Here is a 23,165-nt window from a genome sequence, read left to right on the forward strand (position 1 = left end):
CTCTTTTTTATTATTTTGTTCTTTATATTACTCCTTTTCGTTTTAGAAATATTAACCCTCTACTTTAAGCAAGAAAATAGTTAATATTGATAAAATAAAAAGAATAATGGTAACAAAACTAAAAAAAAAATGAAATGAAATAAAATAAACAGTTATCGCCGGACAACTATATTATAATTCCAATCAACGTTGTTATCGTTGTTATTGTAAAAAGGTATTCAATTTTTTCTCTTTCTAAGCTTAAAATAAAGACATAAAAAGAGCAGAAGACGTCAAATACCTATTTAAATCTTCTTCTTTTTTTCTTATCGGTAATAATTAATGATTTTTTTTTATTGAAAACCCTCCTATAAGCTTTTTAATATCACAAACTTTTATCCAATAACTAATGCTTTGTCTTGTGTTTTTTTTTTTATTCTTTGACAGCTAGTTATAATAATCCCTTATAAGATTATATCCTCTAAATGGCAGTGGTTGTTTTTTGTTATTGTTGTTATTAATAGCTTGCTTTCTAATCGTAACTTATCGCTGCCTTGTATTTTTTTTTTTTCAATGACTTAATGAATAAAATAAGCAGTTTCTGAAAAGAACAAAGTAAAAGAGTAAATACTTTTTTTCTTCTTTGCTTTCCAATACTTCTATCCAATTAGAAAATGGCACCTTTCCAAACTCGGCTTCCTCCCGATGTCCAAATAACTTCTCTTCGTTTCTTGATTTTTGTTGTAGCTTTTCTTTCCTTTATTTCCCCCTGCGGAGTTTATTCGTTATGATCTCTTCATTGTCTCTTTCGAATATAGTCAAACTCGGTATCAAGTTCCTTCTAGTCTCTTAATTTGTAGTTTTTTATTAATTTTTTTTTTTCTTGTCATATAATACTGCCATTTTTGCCTACTCCTCGCTGCAGGGCTAAAGCACTAAGAAAAAAAACCGAAATTCATGGGTGCACTTTTGCAGAAAAATTTCAAAAAAAAAAAAAAAAAAAATAAAATAAAATAAAATAGAACTTATCAAAGTGCAAACGACAGGTTGTACGCGTATTTCTGTATTTCGGTATTTATTGGATGAACGAGTGGAACATAGAACTTTTCGATAATAGAAGACAGAGTGGTATTATATTTCGAAATAGTACGAGATTTCGATATTGGTCCGTCGTTAAGGATATAGGTTCACGTTACCGTAGGTTGTCAAGTGACACATAGAAATAAATACAATAAGTAACACAAGCTCATATAGTGCGTTTCTTTTTAGTTGGGTTCTCTTCAAGCTGTGGCGGTTCATGTGTTATTGGAGTTTGAGCCTGGGAGCTGTTCAAGTAATCTGAGATATCGAATGCTGGGTAGCTTGTGATATCTCCTAGTGGGGTCATGACATTGTGTGTCTGTGGGGACATTCCCAGGGCGTCCATGGTTTTACCTGGTGATACTATGTTTTCTATGTGTGGCAATGAAGAGTTATCATTGATATTTAATGGGTTATGCTCTTGTTCTTGTAGTAAAGTCGCATTGTTGTTTTGCGTTTCCTGTTGCTGTTGCTGTTGCTGTTGATGTTGTTGATGTTGATGGAGCAATGTGGCATTATTCTGTAGTGTTTGCTGCTGTAAGGCATCTTGGGTCTCAACCAGTTGCTCTAGGTGTTTGATACGTGCCTCTTGTTCATGGAGGTTGGCCTTAAGGTCATGGAACTCCTGTTCTGGGGAAACAACATTAGATATCTCCTCAATACTGTCTTCATCTGATGAGTTCTTCTTCTCTTCATCTTCTTCTTCAAATGGAATTTCAGAAATACGGCCACTACTATCATTATGTTTGTTCAACATTCCAGGGCTAGTATTAGAGCTGGTGCTGCTCATAGCCCTGTTTTTCAGTAAATAACGTGCACGACGTTTAGTAATATCATCATCTGGCATGAAGTGCTCAGCATCAAACAGATTGCCAAGGTCGCTGTCAAAACGGTGGCTATTATCATACATATCGACATTATTCCCGGAATTCGTATTAGTCGGACCATTCATATCTACACCTGAACCGCCATTTGCTACAGTTTTTGCATCCATAAGTAATTTCTGGTCTGCATGTGGGACCACTGTACGTAAAAATTTGAATATCTTTTCCAAAGCTTGTTGCTGAGTACGATGTCTTTCTCTTGCCATCATATTTTCTTTCCATAGTAGTTCATTGTCCTTGTTAATGCGCATCAAATCCTTGGATAAAGCTATTTGATTGAACTTAATCTGTTCTAGCTCCCCCAATATCGCTGTAACGTCCATAGTGTTGCCCATACTTGCTTCATTCATTAATCTTAAGGTAGTACCGGAAAGGTTCGGCAGACTCCTCAATTGGCTACCGTTAGTGAAATTTAGATTAGCATTTGAACTTCCCTGTCCGATTCCACCAGTCTGTTGGTTGGTAGTACCCTTTTGCCGTACAATGTTGTTTAGCAAATCTTCTCGACCTCTGATGAAAAACTCGTTCTCGAACTGCCACCTGTCATCTGAACTGCTCTGTATTGAACCAGATTTAACATCTTGTACCTTATGCCAGCCGTACATATTCAGTTGTCTAACAAATGAAGCAAAATTTGAGTGTTTGAAATATTTCGGGAGTATCTCGTGGACGAACTGTTCTCTATGCGTAACTATGAGAGATAATCCATCATCAGCCCATTGTATTAGGTGTGAGTTTGCAGGGTCATTGATCATGCTCCAAACTTTATTCACAAACGCTGGCCTCGTCTTATTTTGGAACCGTCTATTTATACCACTAGTTCCTGATCCACTTCCCGTATTGTTATCATTACTGTGTTCTTGTATCTGGGCACTATTAACCTTAGATCCATTGTTGTTATTGCTACTATAAGGCATTAACCGCTGAGCTTTCCCTGTGTGACCCGGAGAAGCCAGTGCCCCACGGAGCAGGTGCGACGAGTATAATTCCTGGTTGGTCATATTGCCGTCATTAACACCTGTGCCGCTAATATTACTATTCACACCACTGCCCCCACCGCCGCTAGTACTACCGCTGTTATCGTGTTTGCTATTAATATTACTACTGCCCTGCTTACCGTCTGCAGTATCGTGATACTCATCGAACAAGTCGTGGAATTGATTCCTGAAGTTCCGGCTCTCATCATCATGCCCTTTAGGTCCGTTATAGTTTTTCCGTATAATACTCACAACCTTGTTGTTGGGACTATTATTTTCTCCTTGGTCCTGCTTCGGCGTAGATACGTACTGGTCTATAGATGGATTGATAATATCCTCAACCTCACCGTCATCTCCTCCGGACTCCTGAGGAGACGGAGTAAACAAAGGATTGATCAACATATTCTCAATCTCATTCTCATCCAATAATCCATCCCGTAATAACTCGTTCTTCTCCATTATTTATGACCTTGTTGTTTACCCTTTTTTTTTATATCTTTGTTCCTTATTACTTCTATCTCTCTTTCTCTCCTTCTTCAATTTGTTACTCCTCTACAAGACGTAGTTATTATCTTATAGTTCCTTATTCCTCACCCTTTCAAAGATCCAGTGATAAGTAGAGATCTGGGAAAGATCGAAACTTAACCGCTGGTGTTAACTACTTTATATCCTTAATATTGCTTTTTTCTTCTAACAAAACCGGTTTTTTTGTCCATCGCTCTTTCATCGCTGCCGAAAGCAAAAAAAAAAAAAATTTTTGGCAAAAATTTCGATCCGGGTAACATAATATCCGGGTAACATAATAATGTGGAATCCGGGTAACGTATTTGTTGATATTTCCCTGTTTTATATTTAGATCTCTACCATACTAGCAGCTATATATATTGTATCAACTAGCAATGCGTATGCGACCAAGAACTGGCAATTACGCGTAAACGATTTAAGATGAGTTTGAGTACAGATGTTGATGTTCCTGCGTTGTTATTCGAGCGGGTTTGGCGGGAACTCGGTTCTGATGCTGTCACGTATAATGCTGGATCTGTTTCCAGTGGGTCTGGGTCTGAACCTTTCATATATGCAAGGGATATGGTTAAGTTTATCACGAGGTGTGAAGGTGTGATACGGGATCTGAGTGTGGGGTTTCCGGTGTTCAATGGCAAATTGAAGTTCCCAATGCTGGGACAAATTTATATGGATGTGCTGGACACGTTCGCCAAGGAGACGCCGTACTACAAGGTGTACAAGAAGGCGTTTTCAGAGATGTTCACTAGATTAGTTGGTAAAGGGTTTGATGAAGTAATAGGATCTGTGTTTGAAGGTGTTGATGGGTTTCCCAAGGAGTTTATAGATCAGTTGCAGTTGCAAGTGAATCCGATGCCCGCATCGACCACCAAGGAGAAAGAGAGAGAACAGAGCAGGTTATGGGAGAGGGAGAGTCCCGCCCGAGTTCATTTATTCCAAAATACAGTGAAATCACCTGCTGATTCTCCTCATAGGATGGATAGGAAATATAAGAGCCTGGAATTACAGGTGCAGACGATGAAGAAAGAGGTTGATGACAAGGACCAGCTAATCAAGGAACGCGAGCAGATGGTTGCCCAACTGAACACCAGCCTCCAGATATACAGGGAGAAGTACCAGACGTTGAGCCAGGAATACGAACGATCACTGCAAAGGAAACCCAAGCCCCAGATCCACGTCAAACAAGATGCGTTTATCCAGGAATTAAAATTGAAACTACAGGAACAAAACAAGATGATTAGAGAACTCCGAGACAGAATCAGTAACAAACCATTGAGCACCACAATACTATCATCGCAGAAAAAAAGTGATACTAATGCCAGCACTAGTTCTGGAATAATAACTAAATTTGCTCTGGTAATGGCTACCTTGTGGCTTGTATGGTTCATCAGATTTCCCATTCTATCACCGAACGAAGAAGTCGACGGGCTGGCCCTGTCTTGGTGGGAACGCAACAACTTCATCAGTAGACTAGTTTGGGCTTTCAAAGACACGATCAGCTCTACTTCACCTCCAACACATGCAGAATCAGATGCATACAATAGAGTATTTAACATGTAAACCCTAATTGGAAAAAGAACTGGTACATGTGATATAGCAGTTAACGAAGAAATTTGTTTTTTTTTCAGTTTTTTTTTTTAATTTTTTTGTTTGTGATTCTTCGAGGTATATAAAGCCAAGACTAGTTTGTTATATATTTGACTGCCCTTATGTATTGCCAATTTTAAAATATTCTAAATGTTGCGATTTAGTATAACAAACCAAATAAACTATACTCTTTCAATTTGTATATGGTGAGTACACCGTATTAATTGAAAAAGAATTCTGTTTTTTTCTTGATTTAATTATTATTATTGGAAAGTGATGACAAACAGTCGATTTTTCGACAGCTTTTAAAAGTGACTAGTGTATAACACGATGTTGTCTACTTAAATTACACCATCTTTCGGGACTGATCCATTGATAATAATATTTTATAGACACTTGATTATACAGAGATGTAGTTATATAATAATTACAGTAGCGAAAGGTGGAAGAGTGTGGAAGACATGCTGAGAAGACAGAAAGACATGCTGAAGAGTGTGAAAGACGTAGCTGAAGAGCGTGAAATACGTAGCTGAAAGAGATAGAGGACGCAGGCTAAACCCTAAAAAGATATATCAATGTATTTTGAACGAAGATACATGGAAAAAAAAATTTTTTTACAACGCAATAAAAAAAATTTAATATATAAACAATATGAAATATATAAATTTCACATGTTCTTGTTTTCCATTTGTTGAGTTTTTTTTTTGCCATCTGTAAACCCTCTTTATTTTCTTCTGCTAATTGATAAACTAAATAAAACAAGTGGGGCTTACCCATTTGTCACTGACACTGTCACTCTTTTTATAAAATAATTGGCAGTATGGCTACTGCAATTACATTGGAATATTATTCCAATGTAATTTATATTTTTTTTTTTAAAAAAGTGACTTCTCTCTTGCAAAAGAAAATAATGAAAGAAAGAAAAAAATATTGAATTCTTTAATGATGAAGACCTTTTGTATCCCAAATACAATACTCGACTAGTACCTACGGGTACAATGCTGTCGTCAATTTATCACCATCTTTCGACTGATTTTTTATTAATAAATTATTTTTTTTTTTCAATATTTTCTATGTAGTTGTAGTGACTTGCGAGTAGTGATTTGCCTGGTAGTAGAAGAGAGGGTGCTATTGCGGGAAGAAGCAAGGCAGGGGACTACCAAATAAATAAAAAAATACGTAAATGTAAAGGTAAAGTCCGTTATGTAAACTTGTTGAAATCTAGAGAAATCGGATATATTATTTTGAATTTTTCACATGGTTCTTCGGGTATAATAAATTCTCTTGTAAACTTCTTTCTATAAAAAATATTTGAATATAAAGAGACTTCAAATATCAGCTGATTCTTAAATAATAAAAGTATAATAAGATATTAAAACTAATATAAACTCCAACAACAATATATAACAATGGATACAGGTGGAGATACGGAAAACTCGATTGTATCGAAGGATAAAGTGATATCGCAGGAGCATACGGCTGACGGGGAGGTACATTTGCGTAAATCTTTCTCACTATGGTCTATCCTGGGAGTTGGTTTCGGGCTTACGAACTCCTGGTTTGGTATTTCGGCGTCGATGGTTACCGGTATTAACTCTGGTGGACCTATGATGATCGTCTATGGTATTATCATTATTGCATTGATATCGGTATGCATTGGTGTCTCGCTGGGAGAGCTATCTTCTGCATATCCACATGCTGGTGGTCAATTCTGGTGGTCTCTGAAGCTGGCTCCCGCTAAACACAAGAGGTTCGCCGCATACTTGTGTGGGTCCTTTGCTTATGCGGGGTCTCTGTTCACCAGTGCCTCTACCACACTGTCAGCTGCTACTGAATTGGTCGGTATGTACGTGCTGACACACCCTGAATTCACCCCTAGGAGATGGCATATCTTTGTAACTTTTGAACTGTTGCATCTTTTCTTGATGCTGTTCAATTGTTACGGTAAATCTTTGCCCCTGATTTCGTCCTCGTCGCTGTATATCTCATTGACATCTTTCTTTGTGATTACAGTCACAGTATTAGGTTGCTCCTCTGGTCAATTCAATGACGCTAAATTCGTCTTTGCCACCTTCTATAACGAGACCGGTTGGAAGAACAGCGTAATTGCTTTCATTGTCGGTTTAATTAATCCAGCTTGGTCTTTCTCCTGTTTAGACTGTGCCACTCACATGGCCTTTGAAGTCGAGAAACCAGAGAGAGTCATCCCAATTGCTATCATGGGTACAATCGCTATCGGTTTCATTACCTCATTCTGTTATGTTATTGCCATGTTCTTCTCCATTAGAGACCTAGATAAGCTGTTGCAATCCAACACCGGTGCTCCAATTCTTAATATTTACCAACAAGCAACAGGTAGTACAGCTGGTGCTGTGGTTCTCGGCTGTCTGGTGTTGTTGACTTCCTTCGGTTGTATTATCGCATGCCACACGTGGCAAGCTAGACTATGTTGGTCATTTGCAAGAGATAACGGTATGCCATACGGTAAGTTGTGGGCTAGAGTCAGTCCAAATGCAGGTGTCCCATTGAACGCCCATTTGATGTCTTCTGTATTGATCGCTTTGATTGGTCTTCTATACTTGGCCTCAAGTACTGCTTTCAACTCCTTAATCACTGCTTGTATTGCCTTCCTGCTATTGTCTTACATTATTCCAGTCATCTGCCTATTAATTAAGAAGCGTAATATCAAACATGGTCCCTTCTGGCTAGGTAAATTCGGTTTGTTTTCTAACATTGTTCTGTTGGGATGGACTTTGTTCGCAGTCGTCTTCTTCTCTCTACCACCAGTCCTGCCAGTTGACAAAAATAATATGAACTACGTCTCTGTAGTCATTGTGGGTTACGCTGTTTACGCTATCGCATATTGGGAGTTCAAGGGTAAGAAGGAATTCCATGCCATTGAGGACGAAGGTTCTGCTGAAGACGATGATGGTGATGAATCCAACATTGAATTGATCTCAGACTATCATGACAGCAATAGTGTTAACAATATCATTCATCATCACTACGACAAGCCTAGTTTTGAAAATCACTTTGACGAACCGGGATTAGATATCAAGAAATAGAAGTCTCCAAATTTTTCTATTCACTTACACCAACAGAAGACAGTAACCTACCTCCATCGGATAAACTATGATCTTGCTGTAATTTATTGTATAAAATTTGTTTTTTACATAATATCATCAAATAAACTTATATAATAGAACCCATATTCTTGCTATTGATATGTTGTTTTTTTTCTTATACTTTTTTTAGCTCAAACTCTAAAATAGATTAGTATCTTTAATATCAGTATCAAGTTTATTGAGCACTACCAAAGATCTTATATGATACAATGCTAATTTTCTTAATATATAACTATTAATATACCAACTAATCCACTAATGATGACTTTTTCTATAATGAGCGACATTGTACGGTGGTTTCTGTGAAATGATTTTTCATGCAAATTTTGCGAAAAAAAATTTTTTTAGTTATATTTTGCGATGAGCTCAGCTCATCGCATATACATAATAGTAATAAATTTACATTTTGAATTTCTTTGCTTATTTTATTATATTGTACTACTCAATCAAGAAGCTAACAATCAAATTAAACTAATACCACAATGACTGTTGATGAAATCAAGAAGAGAAAGCTAGAAGACAATGAAATTGTCGACAAGAAAGAGAAGAAGTTGAAGAAGGATAAGAAGGAAAAGAAACATAAGAAGGATAAGAAGGAGAAGAAGGAGAAGAAAGACAAGAAAGACAAGAAAGAGAAGAAAGAGAAGAGTAATAAGAAGGAGGAGAGCTCTACTGAAAGCAGTGCTTCTGCTTCCTGTACTGGCTATGTTGAAAACGGAGAGCTGGCCAAGGTTCCTCAATCTGAAATTGATGCCTTTTACAAGGAAAACGAGGTTTCTGTTGATGATCCATCTAAACTAAATCTACGTCCATTGCTCGCTTTTAACCAACTTTCTTTGGACAAGGAAGTTCAAAACGAAATCGCCAAGTTCCCTAAGCCAACTCCAATTCAGGCCGTGTCATGGCCATACTTGCTTTCCGGTAAGGATGTTATTGGTGTTGCCGAGACTGGTTCCGGTAAGACTTTCGCATTTGGTGTTCCAGCTATTAACAACCTTTTGACTGCCTCTGAAAATCCAAGAGGTGTCAAGGTTCTTATCATTTCTCCAACTAGAGAATTAGCTTCCCAAATTTACGACAACTTGATCTTGCTAACCCAAAAAGTTGGTATTGAATGTTGTGTTGTATATGGTGGTGTTCCAAAGGATGACCAAAGGAGACAGATTGCCAGGTCCAATGTGGTTGTTGCTACCCCAGGTAGATTACTGGATCTTATCGAAGAAGGTTCTGTTGATTTGTCTGGTGTTGATTACATGGTTCTGGATGAAGCTGATAGAATGTTGGAGAAGGGTTTTGAAGAGGACATTAAGAGAATCATTGGTCAAACCAAATCTGTCGGTAGACAAACTCTTATGTTCACCGCTACTTGGCCAAAGGAGGTCCGTGAGTTGGCCTCTACTTTTATGAACAAGCCTGTTAAGGTCTCTATCGGTAACAGAGATGAATTGGCAGCTAACAAGAGAATTACCCAAGTTGTTGAAGTGATTGACCCTCGTGGTAAAGAGAGAAAATTGTTGGAACTTTTGAAGAAATATCACTCTGGTCCTAAAAAGAATGAAAAGGTTTTGATTTTTGCTCTATACAAGAAGGAAGCTACTAGAGTTGAGAGAAATTTGAAGTACAACGGTTATGATGTCGCTGCTATCCATGGTGATCTTTCTCAACAACAAAGAACTCAAGCCTTAAACGAATTCAAAGCTGGTAAGACCAACTTGCTATTGGCTACTGATGTTGCCGCTAGAGGTTTGGATATTCCAAACGTTAAAACTGTAATCAATTTGACTTTCCCATTGACTGTTGAAGATTATGTCCACAGAATTGGTAGAACCGGAAGAGCAGGCCAAACAGGTACCGCCCACACACTGTTTACTGAACAAGAAAAGCATTTGGCTGGTGGTCTTGTAAATATCCTAAACGGTGCCAACCAACCTGTACCAGAGGACTTGATCAAGTTTGGTACCCACACCAAAAAGAAGGAGCACGGTGCATACGGTGCTTTCTTCAAGGATGTCGATATGTCAAAGAAGCCAAAGAAGATTACATTCGACTAGAAAAATTATTTGCATCTCCTCCATATTGAATTTTTTCCTTAATCTTGAGTTTGTTTTTTTATGATGCTTAAAAATATTGGGTAATGTATTATAACGGTTGCAAATGATACAGATAAAAAATGTATAATTTTTTTATTTTTATGTTTTTTCTATTTTCTACTTTATAGTTTCGTGTACACTAGAAATTTTAAACTTTCTAATTCAAGTAATTGGTCATTCTTCTGGCTCTTCCTCGTCGTCATCGTCCAGAGTCCTTTCAAGTATTTTATCTCTGGCCTGGTTAAACTCTATCGGATGGTCTGTCTGTAGGAGAGCATTTATCGTCTCAATTCTATTCCTGGATTGTTCTATGTTTCGCTTAATATTCTTAGAGGTTTCCTGTCCCTTTTTAAACTTCTCTTGTAACTCTGGAAGTCGCACCTTCGTTTCATCTATTAATTGTTTAAGTTCTAAACTCTTAGCATTGATAACTGCGGAAGTCTTAGTCTGTAACGCTAGTGCATCTGAGAAATCACTGCTGTCAATTGCTTGTTTCAAAGATTCGAATACATATTTCGAAATATCAAATATTGTACCTGGGTCTGGCGTATCATTAGGTTTGAAGGACGTACTGGTTGTGGGTACCATCTCATCAAGAAACTCTTCTGCTGACTCACTCACCGATATAGAACAACCACTGCCCTCTGAGCCCCTTTCCTCGCTGTTATTACTGGTATCACTATCATCAATATCATCCATATGCTCCGGTTCGGCAATACTATACGATTGCGTATCGACGCTCGGCGTTCTGGACCTTGTCACGCTGTTGGCACTATCATTAGCTGACATCTCTTTCCCGTATTGTTATCAGTTCGTGATTCTTTTTTCTCGTTTGTTCTCCTCTTATATCCCAATTTGCTAGCTTGTAATTGTGTCTCTTCTTGTGTTGTCTTCAAATTTTTTGTTAAAAAAGCTTTGATATCACAAGCAAGCTTATAACCTTGATTTTGTAGAGAGTACCTTATATCAAAATAAATGAATCTCTTTATTGTAGATTGACTTTATGTGCTTTTTTTTCTTTTACTTATGTGATTATATGCATATAAATTTTTTATAAATACGTTTTTAAATGAAATTTGTCTTCGTTGTTTTCACTCCTTCTCCTTGTATTTCTCGATGATCTCCTTCTTCTCCTCCTCAGAGGTTAGGTAGTTATAACTTAGGAATCTGTAACCTTGACCCAATTGGGCAGTCTCATTGATGAAATGGCACGCAAACAGAAGGTAATTCTTTGGTGTCACCGCCAGTGCATACTTCATGAAGACACCAGAGTACGCCACCAACGCCAGCGTCATAGGCCCCGAGATCAGCGTAGGATCCTTCTTCAAATCGTATATCGCAGCAATTGGTATACCGAAGTTAGACACAGGTCCCCAAAAATGCGTCGTGAACACATATTTTAGAGTCTCCTTGTTTATATATTTCTGGATAAACGAACGAGCAGCAGCTCTCTGTACAGGTTGTGACATTCTTTTTTTTTTTTATCTTCTACTGGTGGTACCTTTAAGTCGTATTCCTAATCCCTTTCAATGAATCCCAATTACCTTTATCCATTAAAACTCATCCCCCGTCTCCTTCCTTCCCCCCAACAAACCCCATCGCCCTTTTTAGTTAGACACGGCTGACTCTTCCTTTAATCGCTGTATCGCTATTTTCACGTCTGGGCACCTGCTCATCGCTCCCAGCGTGAGGACAAAAAAAGTAAGATAAAGGAAATTGACCAATCAAAATTAAGAGAATTACATATTTTAATATAGCAAAAAAGTAGATATTATGTAGTATTACGGTATTTAGCATATATATAACATATAAAGATCTAATATCACATATATATAAGGGGAAATAACTGGAAAAACGTATGGGTGAATATGGAAAAAAACAAAACAAAATAAAAAAAAATTAGATAGACGAACCTTACTTCAGACAAAATATTCATTATAACATTGATTCTAGTTGGTCTCCAAAATATATGATAGCACCGAGAATACCCATAGATCCGAGGACAGTTCCTATAAGTGTTGCTAGCAATACTTGAGGAACTGATGGTAGATGGTCTGTGTGTTTTCTTCTTCTTATTCTGCTTCTGTGATGTTTGCTGTGTTTATTGTGTTTTTTGAAGTTGACGACTACTAAAGACCTCTCTGGTGTCTGGAAATGCCTACTATATGTTTTGCTTCTTTTATGTGGGAGTGTGTGAGTGTCGGTAGCCATAGCAGGGAATGGTAAATAATCAGTTGAGATATCCCGCATTACTACCTGGTAAAGACCAGTACTGGCATCCTCGATATATACGTTTACTTGCAACTTTAAGAGTGGTTTTATCTTGCCATCAGGGCCAGAAGAAGGAATACCTATCAGGCCAAACCTCCCGCCATTCTCAATGACTAACTTGCGCTTTAAACAGCCCTGCTGAACATCTATCAAGTTGTCTACCTCCTTGCAGGACTTGATAGTGATTAGGAGTTCGTTAGGGCCCGGTACTGGATTATCATATTTTTTCTTCCTGCTAAACGTTATAGAAGCGTGGCGGCGGGACAACAGTGCCTCATTATACACTATGTCTGCTTTCGAACTTTGATCTGAAGAAGATTTACTTTTTCTACCTAGTATCATTGTAGTATCTAGGTCTTCAGGGTACCTGAAATAAAACTCTTTGGTGTCGTGCACCATTTTATTCGTTTTAATGATTTAGATTTAGATTTAGATATGTTACTTCTTCAACTATATAATATCGGCTCGAATTAGCTTTAAGACTATTAGAGATATTGATATTAATTTGAAATATCAAAGTGATGATTTGTAATCCCTTTTCCCCCCTCCATCAGATTAGGTCATCTCAGTGGAGGCGTCCGCAAAAGTCCGAAAAGCCGTTATTATCGCAATGAATCGTCCCAATGGACCAAAACCCACTGATATGGTCGTCATAGCAATACATACAAATTATTCATAGTTATTAATTATGTTTATCTAAATATTTGATATATGGATAATACTTACATAGATGGTAATACGACTTGTGTCTATTTTGTTTTGATTTGAAAAGAACAAACAATATGTTTTCAAACAAAGAAATGAAAAGAAGAAAGAATGGCATTAAAAAGTCATAACGTTAATATCATTTACAAAAGGATGTAAGGGCTATTTGAATTCGCTTTTGTTCACATAATAATACAATTCTTCTTTCCCTTTCCTTTACTTTTCTTTGAAAGATGAGGAATAAAACTTCGTCTCTTGTTCTTCTTATCGTCCATCTTACTTTTATTATTTTCCGTCCGGGGGGGTCTTTCCCTAGTGTATGCAGACTGCATTAGGTCAGCAGCCCGTCTATCCTCTTCTTCTTGTAACTGTCTTGCTAGCATTTCATCGTCGTCTAATTGTTGAGTATTTGCTTGATTCAAACCGTAGTCATCAGCACCACCGTTGACTGGTGGATCGCTAAAAGGGTTTGTCGTAGTTGTTTGCATTGGTTCTGTTACGAGGTTGGCGGTCGAACTGTCCTGATTATTACTGGCAAAGAAGTTACTAGTGTAGAATACGTCATGAGTACCATTAACAGATCTCAGAGACATCCATATCACTTCTTTACTGCTGCCGTACTGAGGATCTGTAACTAAGGTATACAACTCACCTCCTACCTTGTACAGTGTGAAGTAGTGGTCACTTCTGTAAAGAACAGCAAAGGATTGTTCAACAAGGATTTCTTTTAAATGGTTGAGACCGTACTCGGTTAATTGTGTAGCTGAACGTGCCAAGAAAGATTTGATATACGTAGAGTCCTCTAGCAGTTGATGTTCGCTCACGTTCACATCCTCGGTTTTCTTTTTTTTGTTTATCTCAAATGCTTGTACTAGAGCCATTTGAGCTGCTTCATATGAATATTTCGACAGATGTTGGTAGGCCAATGGGTCCTTCTCACCATCCACAATCCACCCATGCACCAACCCCACATTAAAGGTACTGAACACGGATGTCTCAAGACTCTCAGCAAAGGCACCGTTGAATTGAGGATTGGTATGTAAAGCATGCTTTAGTTCCCTCAATAAATTCAATAGTTGCTCCTTATCCTGGGGTGCCCCCAGGTATGAGCTATTAGTCACACCAATATTCGCTAATTCATCCAAAAGTTCGTCATCAGTCAGGTAATTTTTACTGTTTAATAAATACTTGAGCTGCGTTGCAACTCTCTTATGGCTAGGTGAAAGGATTAGCACATTTGCCAACGCTATTAGCGCCGACGGACCATCACCGCCATGTAATAGGATCCTCGCAGGCTCACCGTTAAAATCGATATTTTTGACTCCGTAAACTTCACTCATGACTAGTAAACGGATTTCTCGATAGATATATCTAACTTATTCAATTACAGTTGCTTGTTTTGCACCCAATTACAAGAAGCTATGATTCCCAGTTACACACTATGCTATTAAGCTTCTCCGTTTGAAAGGTGTCTGCAGAAAAGGGACAGCTGCCTTAATAAAAAATAAAGGGTGGAATTTAGTCAGCTGACTATAATTGTAGTAAATAAAGTAAAAAACGCGCCTGACGGGAATCGAATGGTTGCTTATATACTTGCTTGTGACTCTGTCAATCAATAACTCATATTACAGCCATTTTAACAACCCTGTTTAGTATTTGATTCATTTGCACTTAGTTATTGGTATTAGGTATTAAAGGAGATCTTCCCCTTATAAGGCGATTAGAGATGTATTTTATTTTAATATTTTAGTATTAGTTTACATAAGATTGTTCTTTTGACCAGAAGGGTATACAGAATACACCCTGATGTAATAAGACACTTAAGGATATAGAAAAAAAGAGACTAGGAACTAACTGGATACTTAACATAATGTTTTGAGATGATTAGAGGGTTAAGAGTAATAAGATAAAAGATGAAAAAAAATAAAAAGATTTGTGTATGTGAAGGTTTATATTCGATGATAATATGATTGAATTTTAGAATTCAATCTTTTATAATTATGGTTAGTTATTTTTTAATAAACACAAGAACGTGATTATCATGAAAAGAAAAGAGATGAAAGGAAAAAGAAAAAGAAATAGAAAATAAGAAATAAGAGTTGTTGTTGTTATTTTAATCTCGCCATAAGTGGTTATTTTAAGTATAGTGTAATGATAAGGGAGAAAAAATGTTTTAAATGAAATGCAAATTAGTCGCGGTAAGCACTTATAGTTATTGCTATTTGTATTTCTCTTGACTTTAGTATTTGGGTTCATTTTTGTAACTGCGTCAAGCTGTCCAACAAACTCTGAACATTATTGGCAGGAGTTTGTTCTGTTTGGTTTTGATTCATAGAAGCACCAGGAGGTGGAGTGTTGTTGGATGGCTGTGGGGGTAGTTGCTGAGAGCTCATCATATTGTAGCCACCTTGTTGTGGTACATTTCCTTGCTGAGGAGTTTGTTGAGCAGAATGTTGAGGAGTTTGGGCATACTGTTGAGGATTGGTTTGCATAGATTGAATCATGTTCAAGATTTGCTGTTGTGAATCAGGCTGTTGCTGTTGCTGTTGGGCCATTGACAGTAGATTAGAGACAACATTTGGTGGAAGGTTTTGAATGGCAGACAATAGTTGTTGTTGATTCATTGGAGCATTGTTTGGAACAGGGGGTTGCATTGGTGGTGCATCGTATCTACCATAACCAGAGCTCATCATAGGTTGACCAGGTGGAGGTGGAGGCGGAACTCCGTAGCCTTGTCCCTGTGGTGGCATACCCGGTTGACCGTACCCTTGATTAGGAGGCATTTGTTGATAATACCCTTGTTGACGTTGAGGATCTTGTGGTTGGTTGTAGTTATACCCTCCATAGTAACCTTGTTGTGGTGCTTGTGGAGGTATACTTTGCATTGGTGGCTGACCGTATTGTTGTTGGTTATTACTCATTGTTGGCATACCTCCACTATTATTTCTAATAATTTTTAAGTTATTAAAGATAGCAGAGGCGTCATCAGCTGAAACACTAACGTACTCGTCAAACTTTGTTTCACCGCGAGATCCAGAGTAGAAAGTCTGTATATCCAAGTTTCTAGTTTTGTTTACCAAAATAACACCCCAGACACCATCATAAGCAGCGTCATTAACTAATTTCCTTAACTCCATACGAGGTTTTAGAAAGATCATATCAGTCTCCAACCCAGTAAGATTGGTAAATCTACTGAAAACCTCATTAGCGTAGTTTCTGTCAGCTGTTCTCTTCACAAATATAATGCAAGAAGGAGTACGCTTTCTTGATTTCTTAATACTGTCGGCATACATGTCAGCTTCCTCTTCTTCACCTTGGAACGGACGCTTCGACGAAGAAATAAAGGTCGAACTACAATTGGTACCGTGATCACCATGGTCATACTGTGGTCTATTGTTGGAGCTAGAGACTTCCAAAATTAGCTTTTTACCAAAATTGATTTCTTGTGATTCGCATTCAATTGCATCTCTGACACTCTGTGGATTATCATACTGGATGAATCCAAAAGCATTTTTAATATTTATTTGTAGGATGTGACCAAAAGGAGAGAAGATCCTGAATAGATTTTCCTTAGTTACATTTTTCAACGGTAAGTTACCGATGAACAATCTTGATTTTGGTGGTAATGATTGTACCTCTGTGATTCTATTTTCTCCTCTTAGGTATTCCTCATATCTTCTGGCTTCAACTTCAGTCATTTCCTGCGATAGGTCTGTCCTTGGATATATCCTCCTAGCTTGTGCTTCCATGTATTTTCTGGAGTGGGATGGTTGTCTTTCTGATACGGTGAATTCAGTAGACTTGTTAGAATTCAGTAATCTTAGGACAGCGCTAATCTTATCGCTATCAGGTAATTGTTGAAATTGAGGCTTTTCAAGCAGCTTACTTTCCTTTATATATTCCATTTGTTTATCAAGCAACTCATCGTCAAGGTTTTCTTTTTGTTCAGGATGGGTTCCATAATGAGAGTGGCCCTCATTTTGAATGCTCTGTTTTATATCGGATCCTGTATTTTCATTTGAGGAAGTAACTTCCTCACTCGAATTTTTGATCGGTTCAGAAGATTCCTCAATCGAAGGTTCAGTTTGCATAGTGTTATCTTGTTCTTCCATCACTTCATCCTTTTCTTCAACGTTGGAATCTACTGTTTGATTAGTATTAGCTTCGTCTTCTCTTTCTTCATTATCTTCACCTTCTTCTTCATTATCTTCAGCTTCTTCTTCATTTTCTTCTCCTCCTTCTTCTTCTTCAGAATCTAAATACGTTTTACCCTCAGCGGCTTTATCAACATCTGCCGCAGTGTTTTTATCACTTTCTATTGCCTCATTTTCAGCCTCTTCAACGTTTTCAGCTTGTTCTCCAGCAGGTGTTTCATCTGAATATAAGTCTCTAGCAAGAGCCTCTTCATCATCTTCATCCTCTTCTTCCTCTACTTCATGTTTCTCCTCATTCAGTTCAACGTTTGGGGCAACAGATTCAATAGTATTTGTCACCTCATTAGTTGTTTGTACTTCTTCAGTACCTTGCTGCTGCTCAATAGAAGGAGTAGTTTCACTATCACTCATTGTGTCTTTATAATTTTGGTTGGCTTAGTTATTAAAGATGTATAATAAACTTATTAACTTGATTTTAAACCTTCCATGAATTCCAACCTCTAAATAATGGATGGCACCTATTTGCATCCAGAAACCAAATTTTGCCCGTCCGAATGAAATTTACAGATTCTTGAAGTACGGTAACAGTAAACGTATTAAGTGACTTAATTATTACAATATATTATTGAATTGAAAATTGTAGTTTGTATTATGGATATAGAGTAAGGATATGAGTAAATATGTTATAGATTAGATTTTTATGACGACTTTAGCTTTTTGCTGCTTTTTCTGTATCATTATCTCGCTAATTTTATAAGATCATCATTAATTCTTTTTTGGTTGAAGAGCAATTGAGAATCCCGGTGGTAAATTGTTGGTCTGGGGTGTAGGGCTTAAGGCAGGAGAGGAATTTGTGTTTTGAGCTATGGTAGGTTTTGGAGAGGAAACGGCAGAAACGAAGTCATCAAACTCATCATCAAAGGCTGAATTAGCTGTCTGTTTATGAAATGGTGCAGGAGGAGCTTGTGTCACGCTTGACCTGTTAGGTATAGCTCTAGTAGGGGGCACCTCTCTTTGCTTCATTGTCCTAGCCATGGAACTATATTCATTTCTTGATGGGATTTCCCTCTTGTCCAGGATAGATTTTTTCTCTTCTTTCTTTCTTGGTTGAATGGCTGGTGTAGCGATTGTCTTGGCAAATGCACTATCTGGATCCTCCTTTTTTGGTTGCGGTTGACTCTCTATAATTTTTGAGAAAACCTTGTTATTATCATTATTGCTTAGATCAGATAGTGAAGCGTTAGTGTCCTTTAGTTTTGTTATATGTACAGTTTGAATATCGTGTGATACTTTATTTATTGCCTTGGTAAACTCCGAATATTGTGATTTTGTCAAAGTGGAGGACATCGAGTAGTTCCATATCAAAGGCAAAAGGTGCTCGACGAGTACCACTTCATCCTTGATCAAGGTTGGAATAAGTTGAAATAGGGATAATGATTTCATTAATATTCTTGGATCACGAGTTTTCATAGTCTTGAAAAGAGGTAGTACTTCTTCAGAGCAAGTATATGAGTCAATCGTTTTCTTTTCAATTAATAGTTGGAAGGATGAAACACAAGTATTCTTTATGGTTAGACTCGTGGTCTTAACAAATAATTTGGATATTAATGGTAGTAAATAGTTCTTCACTGTTAAGAAATCAAAAACCTCCAGTATAATATTGAGTTGTGCCAGTACTTGCTCCTGAGCATTTACTGCAGCTTCGCCTTCCATGGTCTGTAGTACATAATTTAGGAGCGGTTTTAAGAAGTTATCTATGAAGTCAGAAGTTTTAAATTTCTCCTTAAAGATAGGTATGTTTTCAATAAGTACCAAGTTTGAAGTGTCTAATAAAATCTTAAAGTTATCTTTATTCCCTACAATAATATGGTAGAGTTTTTCATGGAAAGATAATTGAGATAAGTTGGAGGCAATTTTGACAATTAACTTTAAGTCATTTGATATGCATCTTTCATCTGGGATCTTCTCTTGGCACAGCTGCGACAAGAGTTCGAGTAGTATTGGCAGAAATTTTTTCTGTAATAAGGATGCAGGGAATTGACTTAAATACTGAGAGAGACCTGTTAGAAAAACGTATTTCTCATCGTTGTTCTTCGTTGGTAGATCATCCAAAAAATTTAGCATCTTTAACAACGGATTGTTAAAATAGTCGGTTTCAAGTAGATCTGTTAGGGTATCATATCTGGAGATCATATCCCTACTCATTAGTTTCGGTATTAGTACTCTCAAATCTTGAGGTACTTTGGCAAATACATTGTCCCATGACATTGAGCTGATTTTCCTTTCGAATTTGGCATACTCCTGCCTATATTGGGATTCTGAGTTCTCAGTGTTCAACAAGTTTTTACCAGTGTATAAAAAGTAAATCAAGAGACTCAGGGAGAAGAAATCGTTCTTGAATGAGACTGTATTATCCATTACCAATTCGGGAGCTGAATAATCGAGGTTGATATGCATAAAAGATGGAATTCTCGGATCATATTGGGGCAAGAAGAAATCGGTAGACATACCACCTTGTAGGTTATCGTTGAGCTTAAACAAATGGCCCAGTCCAGATATCTTCCAGTCAGAGTTCTCATTTATAAAAATCGATCTTGGCTGTAAGTCTAGATGCACAGACCCTGCTCTATTGTGAATAAATTCTAAGGCATTCACCGTTTGCAATATACCACGCTGTATCAATATATTATCCATTGTTGTAGCACTGCTACCACTATCACCAAAGGGATCAGAACTATTACCATCTGAGAACCGTGAGTGGTCATTCCTATAAAGCGATTCAATACAGTCCGTAACATACTCAGTGACAAACATGAAGTTCTTACTATGCTCCTCAAGTGGCTCGATCAACGTCAGCACATTTGGATGCCTCAACTTTGCCAAGTTGTTCACCTGATTCCTCAGCACCTGGTACCCTTCCTGGATGAGGACTTTATCATGCGAGGAGGATTTCGACTTGATAATACCGTAGTTCAACAGGTAGTTCTCAAACTGCTTCTTATCAAATATAAACACAGAGACCTTCCCGCTAGAACCCGACTTAGCTCTCCCGGTATAAACACTCCAGGGCTCCGCGGTGAACGTGGGAGAAGAAGAAAACGTGTACTTAGAGCTAATCCCACTCTTCGAAGACCAGAACATCATCCTTAGTTATTATATTGTGGTTGCCGAAAAAGTTGCTCTGAAACTCTTCCAGGGCTGGTTATAAAAGACTCACAGTGCTTCAAAAAGAAATGAAAATGAAAACTAATATATATATTAACAACTATGATAAGATCTCTCCGACTTGGACATAGCTGTAATATCGGGTTTTTTGCCCTTCCCTTCACTTGTTTATATTTATTACCCGGATATTTATATTATTCTTACCCGGATGTATTTGCTACTATTACCCGGATGTATTGTATCCTTTTGATGTTTTATTGTACAGTCCCCAAGTATATATAGCTGTATAATTGTATAAAGATATATATATCTGTGTATCTGTGTATCTGTGTATCTGCATATCTGTATAGTTGCTTGTTTCAATATGTACTAATACAGCTGCATTTCGTATGTAGTTACAATGTAAGCATTTCCGTGTATAACGATATCGTTATTGTTGTTTTTTTGTTCAAACAGCGAATGTACAGGTACCATTTTTTTTTTATAGGAAGGGTAGTATGATTTATTAAGTTAGTTTTGCTATTAGCTATTGACAATGTGCGGCTAATTGATAAATAGATTACTGTCATTTTCTACCCTTTTTTTTTTCTTACTGCTTTTTCTTTGTGATGCGATATTGCGTGTTTTGGAAAACTGATTGGGAAGGGTAAGCAAACCCCGAATTTAAGGTGTATCCTTTTAAATTAAGCATGGAGGGAAGCAATTTATTGTGAGCTACTAGAACTATTTCATTTGTTACAGTGCTCTAGGGGTAGCGATAGAGAGCAAAACATGTCATTTCTCAAATGTTTGTTACCGTTGGTGGATGTAGAGCATTTGGATAGTAGGCTAGTGCCTAGACCTGCTACTGAAGATAGTGGTAGCAATACTAGTACCAGTAGTACTAATAACGGTAATAAAGAGTCAATTAAAGAGAAGAAAACTGGTAAAAAGGGAGCCGTTGTGGCGGGAAAGTCACTATGGGGAACGCTGGAGTTTAAACTGTATTACGTGATTTTCATTCTAGTCGTGCCTCAGATGTTTATGGCAGGTTACAGGGCTAGCTCGTCAAAGAATGAAAACTATTATAGATATCAACATCTGTTGTCTGACGGATGGCTGTTTGGTAGGAAAGTGGACAACAGTGATGCGCAGTACAGGTTCTTCAGGGATCACTTCTGGCTATTGGTCGCAATTGTGCCTGTCCATGTCATCATCAAGAGGTACGTGCTGGGGTTCACAGGCGCATCTAAATTCAAGTTCGATGCACTACTAGGTTGTTTTGTGCTATTCGGTGCCCATGGGGTTAACTCGCTTAGAATTGCAGCCCATATGTTTATATTATACTCGATAGCACATCTTTTAAAGAAATGGAAGAAACTTGCTGTGATATTGACCTGGGTTTATGGTATTTCGACTTTATTTATCAATGACAACTACCGTGCTTATCCTTTCGGTCAGATATGGAGTATTTTGAGTCCCCTAGACACCATGAGCAGGGGTATCATTGAGAGATGGGACGTATTCTTCAACTTCTCTCTGCTAAGAATGATAAGTTATAATCTAGACTATTTGACAAGGTATGAGTTATCAACTAAAGGCGATGATAGCTCTAAGAAAAATGATGATATAAATAATGCTGAATTGTTGTACAATGATAAAGCGCGCATGAATGCTGTCCTCCCCATGGAAGACTATGGAGTTGTAAATTACTTGGCTTACATGATTTATACCCCGCTATTTATTGCTGGTCCAATTATTACTTTTAATGATTACATATTCCAATCTAAACGCACTTTACCATCCATTAAGAAAGATTTCATTATTTGGTATGCCATTAGATTCGTGTTTACTGTGTTATTCATGGAATTGATCCTTCACTTTTTCTACGTTGTAGCTATCTCCAAGACCAAAGCATGGGATAACGATTCACCCTTTGAGATTTCTATGATTGGTCTCATCAATCTAAACATTATATGGTTTAAGTTGATGATACCTTGGAGATTGTTTAGATTATGGGCATTGTTAGATGGTATCGATACACCAGAGAATATGATTCGTTGTGTTGATAATAATTATAGTGCACTGGCTTTCTGGAGGGCTTGGCATAGAAGTTACAATAAGTGGGTCGTACGTTATATTTATGTCCCATTAGGTGGCTCAAAAAATAGAATTATCACCTCCTTAGCTGTTTTCTCCTTTGTTGCTGTTTGGCATGATATCCAATTAAAACTACTACTCTGGGGTTGGATGGTTGTCTTGTTCCTGTTGCCGGAAATGTTCGCCACGAATTACTTCTCACAATTTAGGGAAAAACCATGGTATAGACACATATGTGCTCTTGGTGGTGCTGTGAATATTTGGTTAATGATGATTGCTAATCTATTTGGATTCTGTCTTGGTTCTGATGGTACAAAAAAATTGTTGGCTGATATGTTTGCTACTTGGTCAGGATTTTTATTCGTAATATTATCATTCATGAGCTTATTTGTAGGTGTACAACTAATGTTTGAGATTAGAGAGGAAGAAAAAAGAAATGGTATTGATCTAAAGTGTTAGTAAAAGTACCTAACGAAAGTCAATATATAACTATATATTTACATGATAAATGCTAATTATATACTTTGGAAAATTGTAAACCATTAAA

General features: G+C 37.4%; 11 protein-coding genes across 11 annotated transcripts; 4 read left to right on the top strand and 7 right to left on the bottom strand.

The window, feature by feature from the left end:
- Nucleotides 1-1,225: 1,225 nt before the first annotated feature.
- On the bottom strand, nt 1,226-3,379 carry HSF1 (stress-responsive transcription factor HSF1; the record flags this gene model as incomplete). The annotated part of the gene is made up of 1 exon (XM_071051792.1): nt 1,226-3,379. One exon carries the CDS (start codon nt 3,377-3,379, stop codon nt 1,226-1,228), a length of 2,154 nt encoding a protein of 717 aa, XP_070907182.1.
- Nucleotides 3,380-3,865: 486 nt separating this feature from the next.
- Nucleotides 3,866-5,002, top strand: MPS2 (Mps2p; the record flags this gene model as incomplete). The annotated part of the gene is made up of 1 exon (XM_071051793.1): nt 3,866-5,002. The coding sequence occupies one exon, from the start codon at nt 3,866-3,868 to the stop codon at nt 5,000-5,002; it is 1,137 nt and encodes a 378-aa protein (XP_070907183.1).
- A 1,436-nt stretch (nt 5,003-6,438) lies between these two features.
- Nucleotides 6,439-8,094, top strand: HNM1 (Hnm1p; the record flags this gene model as incomplete). Its single annotated transcript, XM_071051794.1, has 1 exon — nt 6,439-8,094. One exon carries the CDS (start codon nt 6,439-6,441, stop codon nt 8,092-8,094), a length of 1,656 nt encoding a protein of 551 aa, XP_070907184.1.
- A 542-nt stretch (nt 8,095-8,636) lies between these two features.
- Nucleotides 8,637-10,205, top strand: DBP3 (RNA-dependent ATPase DBP3; the record flags this gene model as incomplete). The annotated part of the gene is made up of 1 exon (XM_071051795.1): nt 8,637-10,205. One exon carries the CDS (start codon nt 8,637-8,639, stop codon nt 10,203-10,205), a length of 1,569 nt encoding a protein of 522 aa, XP_070907185.1.
- Nucleotides 10,206-10,418: 213 nt separating this feature from the next.
- KXD1 (Kxd1p) lies at nt 10,419-11,033 on the bottom strand (the record flags this gene model as incomplete). The annotated part of the gene is made up of 1 exon (XM_071051796.1): nt 10,419-11,033. The coding sequence occupies one exon, from the start codon at nt 11,031-11,033 to the stop codon at nt 10,419-10,421; it is 615 nt and encodes a 204-aa protein (XP_070907186.1).
- A 302-nt stretch (nt 11,034-11,335) lies between these two features.
- On the bottom strand, nt 11,336-11,713 carry MPC1 (pyruvate transporter MPC1; the record flags this gene model as incomplete). The annotated part of the gene is made up of 1 exon (XM_071051797.1): nt 11,336-11,713. One exon carries the CDS (start codon nt 11,711-11,713, stop codon nt 11,336-11,338), a length of 378 nt encoding a protein of 125 aa, XP_070907187.1.
- A 466-nt stretch (nt 11,714-12,179) lies between these two features.
- RNJ42_01633 (uncharacterized protein) lies at nt 12,180-12,914 on the bottom strand (the record flags this gene model as incomplete). The annotated part of the gene is made up of 1 exon (XM_071051798.1): nt 12,180-12,914. One exon carries the CDS (start codon nt 12,912-12,914, stop codon nt 12,180-12,182), a length of 735 nt encoding a protein of 244 aa, XP_070907188.1.
- A 488-nt stretch (nt 12,915-13,402) lies between these two features.
- MIY3 (Miy3p) lies at nt 13,403-14,560 on the bottom strand (the record flags this gene model as incomplete). Its single annotated transcript, XM_071051799.1, has 1 exon — nt 13,403-14,560. The coding sequence occupies one exon, from the start codon at nt 14,558-14,560 to the stop codon at nt 13,403-13,405; it is 1,158 nt and encodes a 385-aa protein (XP_070907189.1).
- Nucleotides 14,561-15,472: 912 nt separating this feature from the next.
- Nucleotides 15,473-17,785, bottom strand: NAB3 (Nab3p; the record flags this gene model as incomplete). The annotated part of the gene is made up of 1 exon (XM_071051800.1): nt 15,473-17,785. One exon carries the CDS (start codon nt 17,783-17,785, stop codon nt 15,473-15,475), a length of 2,313 nt encoding a protein of 770 aa, XP_070907190.1.
- Nucleotides 17,786-18,139: 354 nt separating this feature from the next.
- SCY1 (Scy1p) lies at nt 18,140-20,518 on the bottom strand (the record flags this gene model as incomplete). The annotated part of the gene is made up of 1 exon (XM_071051801.1): nt 18,140-20,518. One exon carries the CDS (start codon nt 20,516-20,518, stop codon nt 18,140-18,142), a length of 2,379 nt encoding a protein of 792 aa, XP_070907191.1.
- Nucleotides 20,519-21,310: 792 nt separating this feature from the next.
- On the top strand, nt 21,311-23,077 carry GUP1 (O-acyltransferase; the record flags this gene model as incomplete). Its single annotated transcript, XM_071051802.1, has 1 exon — nt 21,311-23,077. One exon carries the CDS (start codon nt 21,311-21,313, stop codon nt 23,075-23,077), a length of 1,767 nt encoding a protein of 588 aa, XP_070907192.1.
- Between the last annotated feature and the right edge of the window lie 88 nt (nt 23,078-23,165).

Source organism: Nakaseomyces bracarensis (genome assembly GCF_045282275.1).
Source record: "Nakaseomyces bracarensis strain CBM3 chromosome Unknown Scaff7_0, whole genome shotgun sequence".
Taxonomy (NCBI): Eukaryota; Fungi; Ascomycota; class Saccharomycetes; order Saccharomycetales; family Saccharomycetaceae; genus Nakaseomyces; species Nakaseomyces bracarensis.